The sequence below is a fragment of the Mycteria americana genome, chromosome 6 (assembly GCF_035582795.1).
Source record: "Mycteria americana isolate JAX WOST 10 ecotype Jacksonville Zoo and Gardens chromosome 6, USCA_MyAme_1.0, whole genome shotgun sequence".
In the NCBI taxonomy this organism is placed as follows: domain Eukaryota; kingdom Metazoa; phylum Chordata; class Aves; order Ciconiiformes; family Ciconiidae; genus Mycteria; species Mycteria americana.
The window spans coordinates 37515630-37538041 of record NC_134370.1 but is presented as its reverse complement, the minus strand read 5'-3'; the positions used below and the strand labels follow the sequence as shown (position 1 = coordinate 37538041).

At 38.1% G+C, this 22412-nt stretch overlaps 1 protein-coding gene across 5 annotated transcripts; it reads left to right on the top strand.

The window, feature by feature from the left end:
- Positions 1 to 664: 664 nt before the first annotated feature.
- On the top strand, positions 665 to 19175 carry SLC25A16 (solute carrier family 25 member 16). Of its 5 annotated transcripts, none has more exons than XR_012776188.1 (10): positions 665 to 902; positions 1931 to 2023; positions 4318 to 4451; positions 6141 to 6204; positions 13101 to 13222; positions 13749 to 13815; positions 14623 to 14785; positions 15691 to 15759; positions 17578 to 17788; positions 18261 to 19175. XR_012776188.1 is itself a non-coding variant. In XM_075505339.1 (10 exons), the coding sequence occupies exons 3-10, from the start codon at positions 4056 to 4058 to the stop codon at positions 17732 to 17734; spliced, it is 825 nt and encodes a 274-aa protein (XP_075361454.1). In that variant the 5' UTR covers positions 886 to 902; positions 1931 to 2023; positions 3994 to 4055; the 3' UTR covers positions 17735 to 19175. The 5 variants fall into 5 exon arrangements, 3 of the variants coding, with proteins under 3 accessions (XP_075361453.1, XP_075361454.1, XP_075361455.1); XM_075505339.1 differs by adding an exon at positions 3994 to 4104 and having other exon boundaries at positions 886 to 902; positions 17578 to 19175; XR_012776189.1 differs by lacking the exons at positions 17578 to 17788; positions 18261 to 19175 and adding an exon at positions 15391 to 15596.
- The last annotated feature ends 3237 nt before the right edge of the window (positions 19176 to 22412 follow it).

The following is a 22412-nucleotide window of genomic DNA, read 5'->3' as shown; positions in this document are numbered from 1 at the left end:
AAAACCTAAAAAATTGCAAAAAATATTGACAGCTGCAGAGATGATACTGGGTTTGACTTTCCTGATTTAAAAAAAAGCTGCTTTTGTTTTGTAATATCTACTTCCCTTTCTGATGCATTTTGAAACTTGAATATGAGTAAAAATACTGCACGGTTTTTGCCAGATCTTAAACTATAATTGTAGACAAAAAAAATATTGATGTTCTAGCATGAAGTTTAAGTAGCTATTTAAATGCTTAAAAAAAACTCGATGTACTTTATCGTATAGCCTAATTAAAGCTAGTTAGGCTTTGGATGCGTCCACCTCCAGATCTAAAAACATGTATTTGTTGGAATAGGGCATCGACGACCACGTCTATGCAGCAGCAGGCGATCCCCGGGGGTACGAACGATTTCCACCGCCAGCTGAGAAGCCGGCACCCTTCTCAGCCACCTCTCCGCTGCATCGTACGGGCCGGTCTGCTCTGGACCAAGTAAACGGTGAGAACCGGCCGCTGCGGCGGCTCCGGGCAGGTTACCTCGGGCCTTACCCGGGCGACCCGCGGCCTCCTCGGGCCGCCGCCGCCCGAGGGGAGGCGACGCCGGGGCGGGCCGCCCCGCAACCGCCGCCTCTGACGCGATCCGCAGGCGCCGCGGCGCGGCCCTGAGGCCGCGGCCATGGCTCGGCGCGGCCGGGACCGCAGTGACGGCGGGGGCCGCCCCGAGCTCCGCCCCTGCGCCGCGGCGGGGGCGCCGCGCGGCACCACGCGCTGCCCGCTGGCCGCCTGAGGGAGCCGCCGCCGCCCGCGTCCCGCGCCCAGCCCTGCCCCATGGCTTCCCCGGCGGCGGCGGGGCCCGGCGCCGCGCTGCCCCCAGGCGCAGCCCGCCGCGACTTCTACTGGCTGCGCTCCTTCATCGCCGGAGGTGGGTGCCCCGGGCGGGCCCCTGCCCGGCGGCGTGCGGTGCCCGGTCTCTGCGGGCCGCCTGGGGCGGAAGGCCGGGCTTTGCCGGGGGAGAGCAGGGGAGCCGCGCCGGGACGGCCTCTTGCGAGGCCGCGCCGCCCTGCGAGGCACCCGCCCGGTGGCCGGGGTCCGGGGGCGGCGCGGCGCGGCGGGCGGAGGTCACTTCCGTGTCAATATCCCCGGCAAAACTGTGTCGAGGGTATCGTCACCTGGGGAAGCAGGGGCTCTCTTCTACTTTTTCCCCTGTATTCCCCTGATGTGGGAGTGCAGGTGACTCGGTACACGCAAGTGGCTCGCGCGCGTGTCAGACCCAGCGAGGAGCCCCGAGTAGTCGCCAGTTAAATGTTCAAAGAGCCCAATCCCTGGGGAAGGCGGGTTATCCGTGTCCCGGAATGGTCCCGGCTGCTGTTTTGAAGATTAAGGTGGTGTGAAGGGGGGGCGGCCTAGCAAACACAACCCCACGTTATTAACCTCTTGGAGAAAAAGCCTATTTATTCTTCCTACAGGGTGTTGCCCCAGCTGTCCGGTTTGCCAGGGGGTAGGAAGATGTTTTGTTTATTTAAAGTTTTCACGTCAGGCTGCACTCATTGTTGGGTCTTGCTCTGAAGTAGCACAGGGTACCCAGCGGACATGTAGCCCGCTCCTCTGGGAGAGCAGCTACCTGTCCTCTGCAGAAGGGAAGGAGGAAGCAGGGTGGAAAACTCTTGAGTAACTTTCTCTGAAAGCTTCTGCTGTGACTTCAGCGGCTGGGAGAGGTGGTGGCCTGGGTTTTTGTAATAAGCAAAAGTAGCTCATACATTTCATTAAGGCTTTAAGGGTTTTGTAACATACTTCTAATAGAGGCTGTTTACTCGTTATTGGGGCTTTTTCCAGTTCCTGAGTTTCTCCTCCCCTATTCCATTTAAAGATACATTAGAAAAAGCCCTTATTTATCTGCTGACAAAAAGAACTTTTGCATCCCATCACTTTTCTTTTTCCCCTCTTGGAAAGGTGTTGCAGGATGTTGTGCCAAAACAACTACTGCACCACTGGATCGAGTAAAGATTTTGCTGCAAGCTCATAACCACCATTACAAACATCTAGGTAAGATGGCTGCTGTGTGTCTAATTTTTGGTTTTAAATGCAATATGTATGGTTTGGGTATGTTGATTTATTCAGCAATGTGGCTGATAAGAAAAAGGAGCTAATCAAACAGAAGGTTATATCCATCTGGTCAGTCTCTGTGCCACGTTTTGTTGGTGTTTAAAAAGAAAAACAAAGCCCTGTGCGAGTAAGTTGTGGTATTGGTTGATGTGTTAGAGATTGAGATGTCAGAATAATCCTCAATAAGGCATATAAGAGCTAGGCTTGATCTTCCTCTTACTGAAGCCAGCAGGAGCCTGCTAATCGCAGGTTCAAAGCTTGGATCATTTATGTAAAAACCATCACCGCTGGTAACTGCTGCAGTCTGCTATGGTGACAGTGACGGCTGGTTTCCAGGGGCTGTGGGAATCGTGATTTTCAAAGCTTGGTAGCCCTCATGGGGGCTAGTGATTACAAGACAGTGACCGCTGGATCCTGCAGGACTCATGTGCGCTTATGCTTGCAGACAGCAGCATGGTGGGTATGAATTGAAGATAAAAGTGGGTTTGTGCTTGGTGTAAGGTGCAGGTGATCTGTATTCGGCATCTGTGTTGCATCATGATGAGAGTGTAAACTCACAGTTGTCAGCATGTTCAGAACCATTCTCTGTGGGGCTGTAACAGTGCCCTCTTGTGCATAGTATTTGAGGTATTTTAAGTCATATGTTCTTGAAATATATCATAACTTATGTTCCAAAATTTAAGTGTGTTACAGTCATCAAGAAAAAAATAATAATTTTGAGTTGGTTAAGTTTACATGTAATGAAACTTGGAATTTTTAACTTAGAGACTAAAGGTAATTTTTTTTTAAAGGCTGGAAAAATAAATCTTGAAACAAAGTTCAAGGGCTATGTATTCACTTCACTGTACCAAAAAGGGAAACACAAGTAATGTGGCATTTTGGTAACATGGTCACATAAGTATGCACTCAAATCTGCAGTCTAAGAATTGAAGGCTGAAATAGTTGGTTTGACTGGTATTTTAAATCCGTATTTTCTATTTGCTTTGTACTGTGCCATAACTGGCAAGTAAAATCTTATATTATTCCCTTTTTAGAGTGTTAGATATGATTCTCATTATTAGAAATGTGTCTGACTTGAATGCATGTCCTTGTTACATGTAGGCAAAAAAGAAAATTATGTGGATGGGATACCTGTAAGTGCAGAGACACGATGGATTAGTTCATCAAAGTCCTCACTAAATGTTTTTACTGCCCTTGCTCTGTAGAGTTCGTGCCACATGGATCTCAGAGCATGTGTTTTAAGAAATAAGAACAGTAATTCATCATGGCAGGGTAGAAAGAAATTCTACTCATGGCATAAGTATTTTCAGAGGCATGTAATAAGCGTGACGTCTTAAAAATACATTTAATATTGTATTCTTAGAACCCCAGAAACTAATGAATACTTGTTTTATTTAAACTTCAAATGAAAGTTTGTCAACTACTCTTTTTATCTACTCTTTTTTTTTTCTACCTGAAAGTAAGATAAATGTGTAAGCCTTTTTCATGTTCAGCTCTTATATTAAGTAGTTGCATATGAATGAAAACTGTTTAACTGTTAGTTTATTCCTTTAAAAAAAAAAAAAGTCAATTTGATAGCAGTTGTGCGTAACTAACAATATGTTTATAATAAAACTGTAGGTTTTGCCCAAACTTTGTGTGATCTTGCATTCTTTCCCACCTATTAAAAGGGAATAGGATTGCTTCTTGTTGCAACAACTCTGGGACAGGAAGTGTGAGATGTTTAAGTTGTAAGTAATGAGAGTCTTAAACTTGTTTACTTCATTTCCTCAGTGACAGCATTTAATCTGTAATTTAGCGTGTAGCAATATTAGATTGTCTTCCCATGGCTTTAGATTTTTAAGTATTTATTTATTTATTTTGGATTGACTGAATTGCAAGTCAACCAGTTTCCTTCCTTCTGTTGCTAGTATTAGTTTCTGTGGGTGGACAGTATCATCTGCAATAGGATTGCTTGCAGTCCAGGCAAGTCATGGGGCCTGAATGCATGAACTCAGAAAGAGGTCCACTGAGTCTGGGAGGTGAGAAAGCTGATAAAACTTAACCTTAAACCTCCTCCTCCTGGCCATGTTTGGGCATTGAAAGTGGATTTTCCACTCTCCATAGTTACAAGAGCAACATGATCCAGCCTTAGTTCTATGCATACTTTCTTATTGTCAGTAATATTTGCTTGGTTTGGTTTTTTTCCTCCCCCCAGTGTAATTGTTAAATACCTCTTTTTGTATTGCTGGCAGGAGTGTTTTCTACATTGTGTGCTGTCCCCAAAAAGGAAGGTTACCTTGGGCTGTATAAAGGAAACGGGGCAATGATGATTAGAATCTTTCCATATGGCGCAATTCAGTTTATGGCATTTGACCAATATAAAAAGGTAGTTGAATTTATTTTGTTTTCCTTTTCTTTTTTTCTGCCTACAATGAATACAGATTCTTTAAGTGATCAAAACTAACACTGAAACTTTTGTATCTTATTAATTAGCTGCATGTCTTTTCTAAAGTTGCTTAATTTTATCTGAATCTACCCATTAAAAATGTCCGGGCAACAGTGAAACTGTTTGCAGTGTTGCTTACGGAAAAAAATTCCCACCGATTTTTGTACCTTTGTATTGTTGAGAATAATACTTTTATTTTAATGAAAGAAAAAGGTAATCTAAAGTCTGCTGGTATTTGTATTGCTGTAAGGTAGCCCTTTGTGAATAATGTAGGAACAAAATGTAAAATGGAACTTCTTTATTATATTGTATTGGGATTGTTGGTACTTGATGGATGGAATAATTTAAACTTGAAAGTCTGTCTGGATATGACTGTTATATTCGACCTGACAAATGACTATGTCAGGCTCTAGATAAAAATGACCTGGAAGAGAAAATGCTCATTTCAGGATCCCGCAGGATTTGTGGATTCCTTTCTGCTCTCGTGCATTTACTATTTCACAATAAATACGTAATGAATCCCTGCAACGTCTTTTGGAGGTCAGGTGTTAGCATGAACATGTTTTTAAACATTGCTTATATGTGGTGAAAAATACAATTTTACTGTTAGCCATGAGGAATTCTGTGTTTGAAAGGTCAGATTTAGTACCCAGTGAAGTAAATTGAAGACAGTGAGATTGAAATTTTGATCCCTTCCCAAAAGAGCAAATTTCAGAAGGCTGATACAAAGAAGTAACTGTAATGAGTTTCATATGTTCTTTTTTTGTGGTATAATCGTAAGTGCTGTTGATCCATGCTTGTTTTATGTTGTGTTGAATACAAGACTGCATGCCATGCTTTATAATGAAATGATTTATGAATCTGCAAATTTTGAGAAGCCGTTTAGCATCACAGGTTTTTTTCATCTATTAATTGACAACAAGCATTCAAGATGTTCTGCAGGAACGTGTACAAGGAAAAAACCCCAATTCTTAAAGAAGGAAGATATGAAATGATCTTCTTTATAGCAGAAACTGCTTCTTAAGTAGTCTCACTTATTTGATAAAAGCCTGGAAACTAATTTCGAACTTCCTTCCAGGACGTAATGTAACTTAGGAAGTTCTTGCTCTCAAATGCTTGTCCGATTTCCCTCTCTTCTCCTTTTTTTTTTTTTTTTTTAAATCCAGTTAAACAGAGTCTTAAAAATATCTTTATAGGAGTATGTTTCACATGCTGAGCATAGGAGAAAAATTTACTCTTCTCAAATGTGTCACTTTTCAACTTTGCTCAGTGTCCTTTGCTCTCTATCATGCAACAAGGATAGCATTCAGTTTGCCTTGTTTGACACACATTAAAGATAACTAAATAAACAATCTAGTTTCTGAAGTAAACAGTACAAATACTTTCAACTAATTGTTCTGCCTTGTTAGTAGAATTTTAGCACTTTCATGTTTTTAATAAGGAATTGGTAACAGCAGCAATGTTCAGAAAATTCTTTTAACAGTAATTAAGTGCTCTGGTTTGAATTTGTAGTGTTGTAGACTTCTTGGAAACAGCTACAGAGTTTGCACTAATGTGCTAATAAACTGTGTGATGTACTTGCCTGTATTTTCTGATATATGACTATTGTAAATGTTCTGTATTTTGTAGGTAATAAAGAAGCAACTTGGGATTTCAGGGCATGTGCATCGATTAATGGCTGGATCCATGGCAGGTATGGTTTTGTACTTGGATTTCAGACATCCCGTTTGCTGAAAAGTTAATATTTGTTTAGAGGATGATTTGATGTGTTTTCAGGTCAAACTGTTGCAAATTTGTATTAAGCAAAAATACTAGTAAATGGTTAATGTAACAAATAGTTGCCTAATTGAAAACTGTTTGTCTAAGAGTATTCTTTAAAATATATTTGTTCAAGCACTGAATTCTGTGCTATGTTGTAAAGCACAGTTTTTACAGCATTTATTCTGGCTTTTAAAAAATAAGAAATGCAATGTCAGCAAGATGAAGTATAAAGATGCAGGGTTTAGTAGAATTGGTTCATCAGCCTGTCTGCTGTTGCTACTGGGTTCAATATAAGCCCATAGAAATAGAGAGAAGTGCAGCTCCTTAAATGGGTGGATTCTTTGGATTTGCCAGAAATGTCTGTACTTTTCAACATCCAATGCAGGATTGTCATGAAACTCTTTAGAGCATATGTGTGAACATTAAAAACCATCATTTATCAATTAGTGCAATAGCAGTAGAAAAATCCACTTGTAACTGTCAGTACATAGTATGATTATACATTTCTTATTTCCTCTTGCTAGTCATTCAGCCAAACATAGCTAAGAAAAAACAGGGGAAGGTAAGTAATAGTGAACTGATTTTTAATTGAGGTGGTTCTTCATGTGCTTTTACTTTGTAAAACAGGCTCAATACTGTCTAGTGACAGTCCTTAAATACTTACATAGGAGTATTAATATTTAGCTGCTTCTGGAATAAAAATACTGGGGTTTGTTCATACTGCCTTTAGTTAAACTAGGAAGATCTCATGAAAGTATTTTGGCTTTGCATGCCATCAGACAATGAAATGAAACAATTCAAAGATCCTAAAAATTAGCAAAACCCATTTGGCAAGATATGTTCCAGAGCTTGGCTGGCCTTCTGTCTGAAAGAAGTGGGAAAAAATATTTCCCCTCCCCCCTTTTTTTCTTTCTTTCCCCCTGACTTTAACTGTACTAAAGAACACTTTAGTTTTTTTATGGTTTTTTTTTTTTTTTTTTCCAAAAGCTTATTATTAGCTTTTTCAGGAGCCTTGTCAGAGACCTGGAACCTGAGTTGTGAGGCACTGTGAAAACATTGAATAATCAGCTTAACTCTGTCAGTGTTGGACATGCTGGAATTCTTTGCGTAGATAAACTAATAGCATCTGGCATAATTTTAAGCACCTTACTGGTTAAATCTGTTTTGTGTGGTTAGAGTAATAGAAATAAAATTAATATACAGTACCATCTGGAAACCCCGATCAAATTAAATGCTTTGTGTGGTGCATTTAAGTACAATATATTCAGTAGTCTGGTATTGAGAACCCCAAAACTGAATATATGAGCCAGACTTAGGTGTGCAGTGAAATGAATATAGCAGTCAGGTATAGTAAGAGTATCACATGTGAGTGTCCTACTATTTGTTTACTAGGTGGCATTAACTGCATTTTGGGATATTCATTAGATAAATAAGAGGGGAGGGTTTATATTGAGTATGCCGAGAAGATATATGGGAGGAAGGAGGTTCTAAGAAGAGCGTTGAGTTTGAAATCTGGTACAGAAGTTCACTCGGGGGATAAGGAATTGGCTGGATGGTCACACTCAGAGTTGTGGTCAATGGCTCGATGTCCAAGTGGAGACCGGTGATGAGTGGCATTCTTCAGGGGTTGGTATTGGGACCGGCGCTGTTTAACATCTTTGTTGGTGACATGGACAGCGGGATTGAGTGCACCCTCAGCAAGTTTGCCGATGATGCCCAGCTGTGTAGTGCAGATGACACGCTGGAGGGAAGGGATGCCATCCAGAGGGACCTTGACAGGCTTGAGAGGTGGGCCCATGTGAACCTCATGAAGTTCAACAAGGCCAAGTGCAAGGTCCTGCACATGGGTTGGGGCAATCCCAAGCACAAATACAGGCTGAACGGAGAATGGACTGAGAGCAGCCCTGAGGAGAAGGACTTGGGGGTGTTGGTTGATGAGAAGCTCAACATGACCTGGCAATGCCTGCTTGCAGCCCAGGAAGCCAACCATATCCTGGGCTGCATCAAAAGAAGCGTGACCAGCAGGTTGAGGTGATTCTCCCCCTCTCCTATCGTGAGGACCCACCTGGAGTACTGTGTTCACCTCTGGGGCCCCCAGCATAAGAAAGGACATGGACCTGTTGGAGTGAGTCCAGAGGAGGGCCATGAAGATGGTCAGGGGGCTGGAGCACTTCTGTGAAGACAGGCTGAGAGAGTTGGGGTTGTTCAGCCTGGAGAAGAGAAGGCTCTGGCGAGACCTTATAGCAGCCTTCCAGTACCTGAAGGGCGCCTACAAGAAAGCTGGAGAGGGACTGTTTACAAGGGCATGTAGTGATAGGACAAGGGGTAATGGCTTTAAAGTGAAAGACAGTAGATTTAGTTTAGATATAAGGAAGAAATTTTTCACTGTGAGGGTGGTGAGGCACTGGAGCAGGTTGTGGATGCCCCCTCCCTGGAAGTGTTCAAGGCCAGGTTGGATGGGACTTTGAGCAGTCTGGTCTAGTGGAAGGTGTCCCTGCCCATGGCAGGGGGGTTGGAACTAGATGATCTTTTAGATCCCTTCCAACCCAAACCATTCTATGATTCTAAGTTCTCTAGACTTGCAAACAAAGTAAGAAAAGACTTTTAAAAGCAATTGGTAATATTTCTTGCTTTAACTCCTGTGGCTTAGTCTCTTGCTGGCTCCAATATGGGATATTGTTTCTTCCAAGTTTAAATGACTAAAGGAGACAGTGTGTTGCATGCACCCCAGTGTTGGTGGAGAGGGGTCTTCACAGTTTCTTGGAATCCAATATTATGCAGTTGAAAATGGATATCTCTTGTTTCCCTTCCCTTTTTGTCCCCTCTACACCATCAAGCCACACAGCTGTCTGCTTTCACTTCTGTGTACACTACTCATACTTAAATCTTGCTTATGTCAGTGTTTCCAACATTACTAGCAGTCAACAGACCTGCTTCAAAGTGGTGGGAAACATTTGAGTATCTTCTGTAACTGATAAACAGGATCAAAAGCATATCCACAGGGACAAACAAGGCAATGAGGATGGGGGCAGTGGAGTGAGAGAAAAGAAAAACCTATTGTAATGCATATATTTAAGGAGGCCAAGTTAAAGGTACTGTGGAAACTTTAACTCTGAATTTCCTGAGCCTTGTGTGATTCAAATTTCAGCTGTAACACCTCATTAACAGATAAATGGTGTATAACTTCTTTTAAGGAAAGACAGAGCTGGGGAGAAGATAGAGAAATCATAGAGGTTAGTGGGGTTTAGGAAACAAAATGATCAAATAACACCTGTATCACAGGATGATTTTGCAAATCTAAATTTTTTTCGTTTTGTAATTGAAAAATCTCAATTAAAACACAGAAATGTGTATTTCCTCCCCTGCACTTGATTAACTTCAAAATAACATCGTGTCTTTTTTAGCCTTTTTTATCTAGAATAAACTCAAGTTCCATGAAACTGATACAGAAAGTATGCTTTTATCTTTTTACTTTTACTAAAAGCGATTGGAAAATAGTACTGATCTAGGAGGATACTGCTGTCTCAAATTTTAAATAGTATGTAATTAACAGTTACCTATTTGAGTCAACATTTTAAAAGAATCTGTGCTGTTTATTTCTTCAGCTGCAATTCAGAAAGAAACAGAATTCTATATTGAAGGTCTAGAAATATTAGGACTTGTAAATCAGGAAGTTCTTCAACCTGTCTGATAAATTTTCTTTGTCATCAGCTATTTCTCTGTGTGTATAGTTCCTGAAGCTTTGTTTTGTTCAGAAGATGCCTCCTTGATAAATTAATCTACTTTATACTAGTTAAGGAGCATATCTTCTGCAGTTCAAGGCTGTGACTTGTGCTTATCACTTTTTGAACTGTATACTTTTGGCACTACTGGTACTTCGGCATACTACTGTATACTTCTGGTACTACTACCTGGTAGTACTTAATTTGACCTATGTAATTATTGATAAAGTACAGAGAGCATGACACAGAAATCATAAAAACTTGCGTCAGATATGTTTGCAGTACCTGATCTTTATAAATGTATTTCACTTGTGGTTTTTTTTTCTTGCTCCAGATGATTTTTTTATTTTTATTTTCAAAGAAAGAAAATTACTAAGAATGGAGGAATAGTAGGGAAATTGGGGGACAGAGATAAATCCCTATACAGCTAATCTAATTGTTAACTCTCAAAGCCTGGGAAGCAAATCAAGGACAGTCTAATTCCTGTTGTGCTTCATTGACGCTAAGTCTCAGTAAAGGTCTGTGTAACCTAGTATCTTGTCCCCAGGAGTGGTCAAAGGTGCTTGAGGACAATATGGTAAGTGAAGAATGGTCTTCCCCTGACTTCCTTGACTTCTGAGTCAGCATTGGCAATGAAAACGTTTGCTGTTTTTGAAGTTTTTCCTTAAAGGAGGGAGGAGCTACATTGCCCTATTATGATTATTTCAGAATAGACACTGGGAATTGCAGTATATATCTCTTAACTGTTGAGATATTCTGCACTGTTTAACCAACCATGGAAGAGATTTTTGGCTCAACTCTAATTATTTGGCATAGATTTTGCTTCCTCAAGACAGGGAATCAGCCTTAAGATGCTGTGGTCTGACTTCTGATAACGCATAATATTTAGGGAGTAGAGATGAGATTAGTAATTTTGTAGACTTCACCACAATGACTTTGTGTCCCAAAGCTGGCTGCCATTCCTCCCAGAAAGGATAGCATCTCTTCTGAGCCACAAAGGAAATCTTGATCCCTTGTATGTACATTCTGCTTATATGAACAGTAAGCAGTAACATGCCTCTCCCAGTTGCTTCAAGAAAGCATATTTTGTGGCTGATGTTAGAAATCCCATTTTTTTCAGAATTCATGGCTAGAGGATTTTAAGTAAAAAAAAAAAAATCCTATTTAAATCCTTACTACATATGGTTTCTTTCAGTTCCATCTGATTTTTTTTTTCAATTGTACTATTTTTGGACTGTGTTCACTAGTTAGGGCATTCACCAAACTCTTGGTTGGTCTGTTTGCTAGTCTTTGTTCAGAGAATATTCCTGGATACATATCAGTGCAGGTTGGAAAGAGAAGGGGGATAAAGTTGTCTGTTTGCTGAAGTGGGATGACTTTCCTGTGAACTCTTAAGCTCTGTAAAAGCTTTTTTTCCTCTTTTTTTATTTTATTTTTTTAAACTGCTTGAATTCATCCATTTTACAGTATTTCTGGACGTCTCAGGCAATCCATTAGGAAAAGTCTGTAGTCTGAGGGATTGCATTTAATAATGTAGGTCAGTGGAAACAGTCCTAAAGTTGTGGTGTTTTGCAGCTTCCAACTTTTGAACCCTATGGGTGAGACAACATCAGAAATCAACTGCAGATGTCTGCTTTTTGTTCAGAGGAATTGTCCGAAACCTCTGAAAGAGATGGTTTTGTCTTCTAAAATAAATTACTGGTAGGATACTCCAGAAGGTCACAAACTTTAAGTTGACAGTTGACCAGTGTCAGCTTTTTGGATAGCTCACTTATGGTGTTAATTCATTTTTTTTTCTCCTCATCTAATCCTGATATCTTCTGTCAGATCATTCAGCTTACTAAAGTTGGTTTTTTTTCTCTTCAGACATAAAAGTTATGAAGAATTTGTTTGTTGGAGTTGTTGTGTTGTGTTTGGGTTTTGTTGTTGGTTTGGGTTTTTCCCCTCCCTGTTGTGTTTTCTCTTGACCTTGTGGAATGGAGGGGAAATGATACACCCACAAAAAGAGATATCATTAAGAGACTATTAAAACTTAAGAGGAAGTGGCAATTTCCTGCCAGCATAAAAAGCGTGCTGATCTTCTGTATGACCAATTTTTAGGGGTGATGTTTAGCTAAATCGGACCAGCTGCTAGAAAACACTATCAATCACAAAGGTTTTTGCTTTCTTTTTCTCCTTTTCCCAATGTATTTTTGGTTTTTTAGTGACAGTGGTATACCACCAGAAAATGACCTCTGTTTTTAGTAAACAGTTTTAACTATTCCCTCCAAATCATTTGTCAGCAATTGAGTGGTTTACCTCAAAAACTAGCAGTAGGAAAGAATTTGTTATTCAGGTAACTGTTAGAGTTGTTCTCTGTACTGGAGTTCTGTTTCCAGAATTACAAGTTGGTCAGTATCTGATCAGTTTTGAAGCAGTTCATAACTGGAGGAGTCCTAAGATTTGATTTTTTTGGCATCTTAAGTCTAGAAATAGCTTTTTTGATCAAAGTTTTACAACAGAAGTGCTGGTGTAACGTGAACTATTAAAATGCAGTAATGCAACGCAGTTAAGTACTCTTCATCAGTACAATCCTGACTTTATTTTAAATGTCATTAGAATATATTTAGTATTTGCAGATGCAGTAGATAGATAGGTGTATCTATATCCAGTAATCACATCAAATTCTGACACAACCTTTTTGAAAATAAACATGTAAATTTGGTGGTTTGATTTTTATTTTTTTTAAAGATATGTTAGGCTTAGGTTTCATGGTTGCAGTCGAGTAAAGCTGATGCACTTGACTAGCCTGATGCTTATGAGCCATGCACTTACATGAGATTGCTCATGTGAATACAGTTAGGCCCATAAATCTTTGGAAAATCAAGGCCTAGGTGTGCAGCTTCAGTGAACACCAAGCATAAACATAAATCCTTAGTGTGTTGCTGAAGTTAGTGTTCCTATTTGCTGATTATAAGTGACTTTAAGTGTTTCTTTAACAAAATAATTTGTATATGCTATTATATTCACTGCCACAAAAGGAAATTCTAATTTTCAAAATAATCCTAGAATCAGATAAGGTGTAGGTGAGTTTTGTTTGCTTGTTTTGTTTTTGTTTTTAATAAAGGTATTACAGCAGTGATTTGTACTTACCCTCTTGATATGGTTAGAGTTCGTCTGGCGTTCCAAGTAAAAGGGGAACACAAGTACATGGGAATTATCCATGCATTCAAGATGATTTACACAAAGGTATTTTTTCTTTTAATCTTCAGTCCTGTCAAAGCAAAATATGCTCTTTAAAGAATGCTGCACTGCATTGAAAATAGTAGCTTGGTGGAAAATAACATGACTTCATTGCGTGCACATTGAATTTTTTAATGTAAAAAATTATCTGGATGCTTCCTTCCACTTGGCTGCTAAGATGTAGCTAAGACTCATTTAAGTGGGAGGTCAAAAACAGCAGAAAGAAGTTGCTTTTCACGAACAAGTAGTAATGACTGGGGAGGAGGGATATGTATAATGCAGAAATGTCTCCTAGATTATAATGTTGGATGTAGATTTTTCTCCTCTATTTTCACTTCTTTATCTCCTATGGAGCCAGGCAGTTGTCCCCTCAATTCTTCAGGCACAAGAAATGGAACTTGATGTTACCTCCTTGGTGCTAGATGATGCTAGTCAGATTGCTGTCATGTGAATCTGTATGAACAGTCGTATAGCTTGTTAAGACATTTGTTGTATTTCTTGCCACAAACGTACTTGTATTTTTCTTTCAAAGGAAGGTGGTTTTAGTGGGTTCTACAGAGGGCTGATGCCAACTGTTGTAGGAATGGCGCCATATGCAGGTAAGTTAAAAACAGAACATGGCAGTCCTTCAGCAGTTATGTGCGCTACTAAATTTACACAGAATATATTTGCACACGTAGTTAATTAGCTTCTGTTAAAATCAAGGATTCTGTTTTTTACTGAATGGAGAGGGGAGGCCAGTAGACACATTTGCAACTCTTCAATCTTAATCTAAAATGGATCATTGTGTATTAAAGCATCTTCAATAGGCGAAGCCTAGCTTTTCTGAAACTTGGAGTCGAGAGGGAGAGAGGTAGAATAGTGGTTCTTTCTCTTCTGCTTCCCAGTTTTCCCAGAAGAAAACATGTAGGATATTTCTCTCAAACAGGTAGATCCATGAGAGAGCAGAGCACTCTCTAGATTGAGGCTTAGAGCCTCTGTATTGGCTCCATCTCCTGGTGACTTTTATGTAAATACTTAAACAAGCTAAAGCAGTGGGTGACGTGGGATGGAGGAACATCAGAACTGCCCAGCTAAACTACACTCATATTTAAAAGACAAGGGCTGTTCTTCAGTTAAAAAGATCTTAGGAGTTACTCTTAACAGCAATCCAGTAATTTAAACCCCAAAGTCTATCTTATCTAAAGCATTCTTTTAATGTTAATTAGAAACACTAATTCATTTGGACAGAAGTTACTGTAGAAGTTAAAAATATTATTTGTCTATTTCTTTCTGCTTAAGAAAAACTTCTAAAGGAATTGGAAAATAGCTTCATTTTGTAATTGCAGCTTTTTGTTTATGATGATGATGCATCGACAAATAGTTTGCTTTTTTATGAAAGTACATAAAATTAAATTTCCTTTTAGGTTTTTCATTTTTTACCTTTGGTACCTTAAAGAGCATTGGACTTGCTCAAGCACCTAACTTGCTTGGACGGCCTTCATTAGATAATCCCGATGTCTTAGTTTTGAAAACACATGTAAATCTGCTGTGTGGTGGCATAGCTGGAGCAATAGCTCAGACGATATCGTAAGTTTGGGTGTTGTTTGGGGTTTTTTTTCTATATAGCTGTTCATTCTAAAGAAACTTTTATCTGAGAATATGATTTTATGTAAGTCTAGTTATTAGTAAGGTTTTTATATCAGGTTAATCAGACACTGGAATTCAGTTATTTCCTATTGTTTCATTTACTAAATATCTATTTAATCTTCAGGGTCTTTAAAGATAGATGCATTGAGTCAGTTAAACAAATTCAGACAAATCTCCTAAAGTCAGTTGGAATCTCGTTTGGTAAGCTATGAAATTTCAACCATGAACATAATATGCAGAATTTTATTATTCCAATTTATTTTCAAAACAATGTCATCTGTGAAGCCATAGAATTAAAAAAAAAACCAAAAAACCAACAACAAAAAAAGAAAAAAACAAGTCTTGGATATTGTATTTGGCATTAGTTTTTTTTTTATTACTTTGCCTGCTTTCTCCATTCTCATGCTGTCCTTATCATACTTTATTTTGTCCATAAAATAAATTAATTTAATGGACTTATATGGCATCAATTTTTCACTAAATCACTGCATTACAAATGTCATTTTCTATTAATCCTTAAACTGTTAATTTTATTTTCGATTCAGGTGTCTTCTCCCTCCAGCGTTTTACAGACTGTTTTATACTCTCATCTGATCTTCATGTGTCTTCCTTACTCGTGCCAAATGGAATATATTAAGAGATCTGATTTGCTGGTTTTGGTTGTATAGGGGAAGTCTCCCTTTTTGGAGAACTTTCAGCTGTGTTGAGAATCTGAGCTGGATTCCTGACTCACTGAAAAGGGAGCTTGGAGGTTACACATGGACTTCTTTGTATTCTTTTTTAAACAATATTCATATAGTCATCACACATCTGGTTGAACTGCTGTTCAAATATCTCCTCCGTAGATATCCCCTTGATGTAACTCGTAGGCGGATGCAGTTAGGAGCGGTTCTCCCAGACTCTGAAAAGTGCCTGTAAGTATTTTCACCTGTAGCAACTGAATTCTTAGATGTCTGAGCTAAGTTAAATTCTTAGTTTTAAAGGTTTTTTTTTTAAAAAAAGGCTACTATGTTGTTGATTTCTTCATTCCTTTAATGAGTAAGTTCCCACACAGACAGAAGCTGCCATTATCACTCCGGGGTTAAAAAAATAACTGAAATCACAATGGCACTTTTTTTACTAATACTCTGTTTGTATTAGTAACATAGTTTTTTTTGTATTTTAACTCAACTTGCGATGTCTGTCTTTAATATCAGCAGAATCCCCAAGAGAGAGACTGCATGCTTCTACTGAAACGAAATGTTTCAAAATGTTTTTTAATGGTGCAGAATCTGTTCCATAAGATGGTTTTACATAATATGTTTTATTTGACCTTTCTTTTACATTACTGTAAAAGCTACAGTAATGTCCCACACCCCACGTGTAGTTGGGGTTCCTCCAGGTTTTTTAGTCATATGATTCAGACCAGTAGAAGCAGAAGTACCATAATATCCTTAAAATCATAGTATTAAATCAGCTCTCATCTTGAAAAACTTCCTGAATTTCAAATTGCCTCAACCAAATTCAATTCCAGGACAGTTTTGTCTTGGTTACTTTCAACCTTGTGGAATTGTGTATGTCTGAATCCAGTGTGAACCTCCTGCATGGTGAATTGGATCTTACTAACAGTAGTCTGTCTTAGTGACTTTCGTAAACATAGATGTTGCTTACTGTGAAAGCTGCTGCTCTGTTTTCCTTAGCAGCCTAAGGTATTTTTTGCTTGGCTATTTTCCACTCCAGGTACTTTTAAATTAAAAATGTGTTAATTGTGCTTGGGGGTGTTACTTCCTGCATTTGTGAGAACTACCTTTACAGACTTTAGGCTTCCCAATTTAATAATATTGTTGTGACCATGTTTGGAGAGAGCTGTGCTTTGAAGGAGAGTAGATATATATGTCTTTAGAGGATGAGAGGATAAAAAAGTAGGAAATCTTGAAGCTTTGAGGCATATGGAAGATGTTCTCAAAGAGCAATGTCTTCAATAGCTTGGAAATATTGAGCACTTTACAGATTTTTACTCAAGGGAGTAAAATTTTCTCACAGATTTACTACGTGAGGAAAATCATTCTCCTTGCATATTACACTGCAAATTCTGCTTTTAAAGGTCAAATATTATATACTTACACAAATCCTAGCATTTCTCTTTTGAGAGAAAACACTAGGCCTGTGTCATGGTGGAGGAAGCTACGCACATGCAAGATGTAGAATACAGAGCTAAACATAAATTTTATATGCAGAGCTTTAGAAGGATGGGTATGATCCTGTGCTCAAAGAAAGAGAATGGGATACAAGCCCTAAATACTGATCTTTCATGCAAGAAGTGTGTGCTACATTGGGCAAATTATGTTCCTGTTACTCTGTATTACATTTATAAGAAGAATTGATGCTTCTCAACTCCTTCCTGCCAGATAGGCAACACAATATGCATAGCCGTTCTGGTGTAAAATGTCTTATTGTGTCTTTTAGGGCAGGTAATTTCAGACTGAAACTTCTTTAAATGGGATTGCACTGTCCTTTTTCCATTTCCCAGCCCTTGTGCCCAAATTTCTTGCAGAAGCTCAGACTGTCTTCTGAGTCTATAACAAGTCTGTAGTCTATAAAAAGACTATAATGCTTTGCTACATGGAGTCCCATGGGTTTTTCTCCATAGATGTCTTAAGAACCAAGTAAAAAAAGTGTCTTGTATTTGCAGAAAGTGATTTTGACTATTGAATATGTGTATCCAATAATGATTTGAGTTTTTATTTTTCCAGTACAATGGTGCAGACACTGAAATACGTGTATCAACAACATGGAATACGAAGAGGATTATACCGTGGTTTATCTCTAAATTACATTCGTTGTATTCCTTCCCAGGCTGTGGCTTTTACCACATACGAACTTATGAAACAATTCTTGCACCTCAACTAAATTTTTGTTAAGACTTTCCTGTAAAACTACACTATCAGTCCTCAAATTATATTGGTGAGTAAATTACTTGAAGTTTAAAAAAAGCTATCTGTTACTGTGGAACTGCTGTTGTCTGACGTTTTTATTTGCCAAAATGTGGTTAATTTCCTGGAGTCAAACCAGGAGACAGATCAAAATAAACATTAGTTAGCTATAAACATTTTTTTGCACTTGATCTTCTAGGCTTCATTAGATTAATGTTAAGAATTACACAGTTTTAAAATTATACCCACATTTTGTATGGGTTTCAAGCTGTTAGTTATTTAGCTTTATCACCATTCCAGGAGTTACACACATGGTTATATTGCTTTTTAAGCTAGTAGTTAGACATCTGTTCTTCTTTAAAAATGAAATTGAATAAACTGATTTGAACAAATGCAATGATTTTCATATTCAAATACTTGCCAGCTCTGTAGAAGCTGAACTCAGCAGACCACAACTTAAGCATCTTTTCGTTTTTTTTTTTTTTTTTTTTTTTTTGTACAAGTTTTCAGGATGCAAGAACAATGCATGTATTTTTCAGATGAGTACATATGAAAGTCTCTTCAACCATTTCAATAAATAATGACAAGATGTATTTAACATTATTAGAAATCTTGCAATTTGGAAACAAGTTTCTTGGCATACATTCTATTCTAAAAAATGCTGTATCTACACAAATAAAACCAGGGGGAACTTTTACAGTGACAAGTGCCAGAAAAGATCTCCTTAAGGCAGTTAGTATGGGCCTGATCTTACAAGGCATTTCTGTACCTTTTCTGTGATGCTGAATGTTCTTCGTTCAGTTTATTGAAGGCTGAGTATTTTATGTACTTTCCAGTACTAGCTCGTGTAAACAGGTTTGTCCCTACCTTAAAACATGGTGACAAACAAGACTGCATGCTGCTGCATTTACTTATTTAGGCATATGGACCATATTCAACCTCTCACGCAAGAAAAGAAAATGAAGATTGTACTGGAGTCTGTAGATGTGTATATGTACTGTTTCTAAAGTATGGTATGCAATAGACTATTACATGTTTTCCTCTTACTATAATTCCTTTTGTAGAGGGAATTATGTTCCAGATTTGTTTATATATGATTTGCATTGGTACTCTTGATTTTACTCACTTGATTCAGGAAACTGTAAAGCATTTACTTTAAATGATGTAAGTTATTTATTTATTGTAAATATTTTAGCAGTGTCTTAAGAATTGGTAATGGTTATGTTAAGTGGTGGAGAGTAAGATCGATTTGCTTAATTTTGACAAACTTGACAAACTGGATTTTGAGTTATATATTCAATACCAACTTTTGTGGCTCAATTTTTTTTCCCCCAGTTTCTTAAAAGTATGTATTTCTTTGATATTTAACAACGTAGCTATGGACAGAGAATGAGATGTATTTGAATTTATTTTATTAAAAATTTTCAACTAATGTCTTTGTGTCATGTGTATGTGTTGCAGCCAGAAAGATTGCGTGTTTCTGGGATTACCTGTATGTTTGCCCTTGTAGGTAAATCTGCATAACATTGTCATTCTTAATTGAGACAACAAGTAAGATTTTTTTGCCTGATTTTTAGTTTCACTTAAAGGAAAACTAACCAATATCACAGTGAATCTTTATCTTTAAAAGTCCTTGCAGGAGAGCTAAATCCACTGTATTAAAGAAAAAAAGAAAAGAAAGAGAAGAGAGATGTGCCATTTCTTGTATTTTACTGTGTGAGCAAATAAACTTCTTCTCAGGTGCCAGTTCTTTGCTATGTTAATACTGTTAAGGATGTTTAAATTTAGAGTTTTACATCTTAATTTTACTAAAAGTGATATATTTGAGGAACTCAATTAGGTTTGAGCTGTGTTATGAAAAGTTAAGCAGTTCTTATGCAGAATAAAGCAGAATCCAGCATATTCTCTCTTGAGAGGAAGAGAGCAGTAAAAAGTGTCCCCTAAATAATTGAGTAGGATATTGCATGTGAAAAATAGACCTACTGGATGAAACTGTGCTGTAGTTTCAGGATTAGTTTTTCAAAATTTAAAAGTGTATGAATAATTTTAAATTTGGAAGTATTTTAAGACTTTTGAGCAAGATCTATGAAAGAAAAATACTTTTGTCCTGGGGCTAGATGGGAGGAAACTGGAGTTTCTAATTTTTTTTAGTAGCTATTTCTAACTCTTTCTGGGAAGCTTATTCAGGTATTTCTTACTCAGTTAGAACGTAGAATTTATTTAGAGTATCTGCCTACAACAATGGAAACATGGGACTTAATTGTAAATCCTCTTTCTTTCTCCAGTGACAGCCCTATGAAAACTGGGTTTATTTTCTTTTTGAACTACTGAGGGATTTATTCCCTTGTTTTTTCTTGCCTGTGTCTTCAGTATTTTCAGTGTACTGAATAAGCAACATCTAATTTTAGCCAGTAAAAAGTACGAGATTAGGCTCCAGCCAAGCTCATTTCTATGCCTTAATCACATACTTTCTCATTATTTTTTCCTGTTTACTTTTTCAGCAAATGGAAGGGGCCTGAATATCTGTTTTTGTCTTTATTTCCTAAAAAATCATATTGTAATAATCTCATAACTAATAGTTATGTCCAGTGAAGTAATTGTTTTTATGAAGAACTGGTTAAGTAGCCTTGGATAATATTTTTAAACTCTGTTAAACCCACCTATTTCCAATACTCCTTGACATAAGAGTAGAAAAGAAAGCCTCACCATTTTAGGACTTCTTCAGGTGAGAGAGTCTCATACAGGCTTACCCATGATATGTCTTTGAAAATCTCAAGTCTCGGGGGCTTTGTTTCCAGTGATTAAGCATTGTGTCTTTAAAATAAACCCCATGCTTCATCTCCACATTCTTACAAATGAAAATTTTGCCTGCTGTAACTAAGGCATTTATGTATGACCAATCTTGCAGTTTGCAGTCATTACACAGAAAAGTTTCATGTATTTGAACCATTTTTTACACTGATTAATTCCAATGTCTCTTTATTTATTTCATTACTAATATTCTCCAGATGTTTTTTTGTTGCTCATTTAAATGAGCTGAGACCTCAAGGTGGACACATTCTGTTGATACTCTTCAAATTCCTTCGCCGCTTCCCTGAAAAAGGAGCGTGCAAGGCACTTGTTATAAGCCTTCTTTTATGTTTTCAACTCAAAACAACCATATTTGTTCAGTTCAGAGAGGTATAAAACAAAATATCTCTGTGCTTGGTCTTAACTGTGTTTTTATTCAGTGCAATTAGTGTGAGTGAGTCTCTTCAGCTCAGAGATCTCTGCTTCAGTGGGGTGAGTGACAGACCGCCCCCTGAGCATCCTCAGAGTGGATCCCGGGATGCTTCAGGCTGGTCTGAATTAGGTTTCCTGTACTCTCACTCTCTTTTCTACTCCCGTTGGCAGGATCTGACCTGTTCTCTTACCAATGTGCTAGCACGGTTGCATAGTAAGTCAGTACAGAAAGCTGACAGCTTTCCTTGCAGCTGATTTATACTGTTTTATTCTGCTGTTTAACTGCACCTTTGGGTGCTGTTTGACATGTTGTCTCATCCTGGGTAGATGGACTAGATACCATGGTACTTCCGCTGATCTGATGAAAGGTTAACCCACCAAAAGAAATGAATGGATTTTATTGGCATCACCTTACTGAACCAGCTCACACTGTGGCTGCACACTTGCTAGATCTGATGCACAGTAAATTTAATCTCTGATTTAGCTTTAGGAATAAACTTGCTACCTGGGGTGGCAGCAGGCAAGTATATATTACTGAGACAGTTGCTGGGGAAGACACAGCTGTAGGTTCTCCTCATAGATTTCCCTGATTCAATCTGTGGCCTAAAAAATGAGGGCATGTAAAGCATGTTAACTGTTTGTAAGTATAGACAGCTAGCTCCCTGTTTGTCACAGGACTGGAAGGAACAAAATTCATTATCTTGTGATAACAAATTTTTGATAATAAATTCCTGAATTTACACAGTTCAAACCCGGAGAATGCTGATGTATCTTAAAATTGTAAGAACATTTTTTTCAACCACTGATGCCAGAAATGATTAAAAGAGCCATAGTCTGAACACTTTAGTGCAACTTTTGGTACTAAAGTAAGGTTTGGTATTTTTCTGGATTTCACAGACTCTCTGTAGAGATTCCCTAGACTGCTTGGATTTTAGCTAAATTCAAAAAAATATTTAAAGCATATTTTATACTTTTATAACCATATTTGGTTAAGATACTTCTTTTTTAGTGTATGAGAGATGTATAGGCAACATGAGACTACAGAACACAAGGTTATCAAGTGTACAAAGTAAAAGTATTTATGTAATCTCTTTTAATACCATACCAAATTATGTGACTGTACATTTAATAGTATCCACACATAACTATTAAATTACAAGCTTATATTGGAGGTTCTGCAATGGAAAGCAACATAAATGTAGTTTACTGCATGTATTTCAGGACTATCCCAAAGAAAAGTAAAGGGGCTAATTTAAGTATGCTCTCACCTTTTAAAATTCAGGCTTTGATCCTTCTGTTCGGATGTCTAACTGTTGGCCAAAACTGTCTTCTTTGCAGGACTAGAGCCTCATACTGTTTCCCAATGTTTGGCTACATTAAAGAGATACAACTCTTAATACATCATTTCCCTGACATTTAAACTGCAGAACAGT

Bases quoted from the DNA above. Each gene is read 5' to 3' on its own strand.
- SLC25A16 (XM_075505338.1), top strand. From the start codon at position 809: ATGGCTTCCCCGGCGGCGGCGGGGCCCGGCGCCGCGCTGCCCCCAGGC. The intron at 4,452-6,140 runs GTAGTTGAATTT...TGTATTTTGTAG, and splicing joins CATTTGACCAATATAAAAAG to GTAATAAAGAAGCAACTTGG. The intron at 13,223-13,748 runs GTATTTTTTCTT...TTTCTTTCAAAG, and splicing joins TCAAGATGATTTACACAAAG to GAAGGTGGTTTTAGTGGGTT.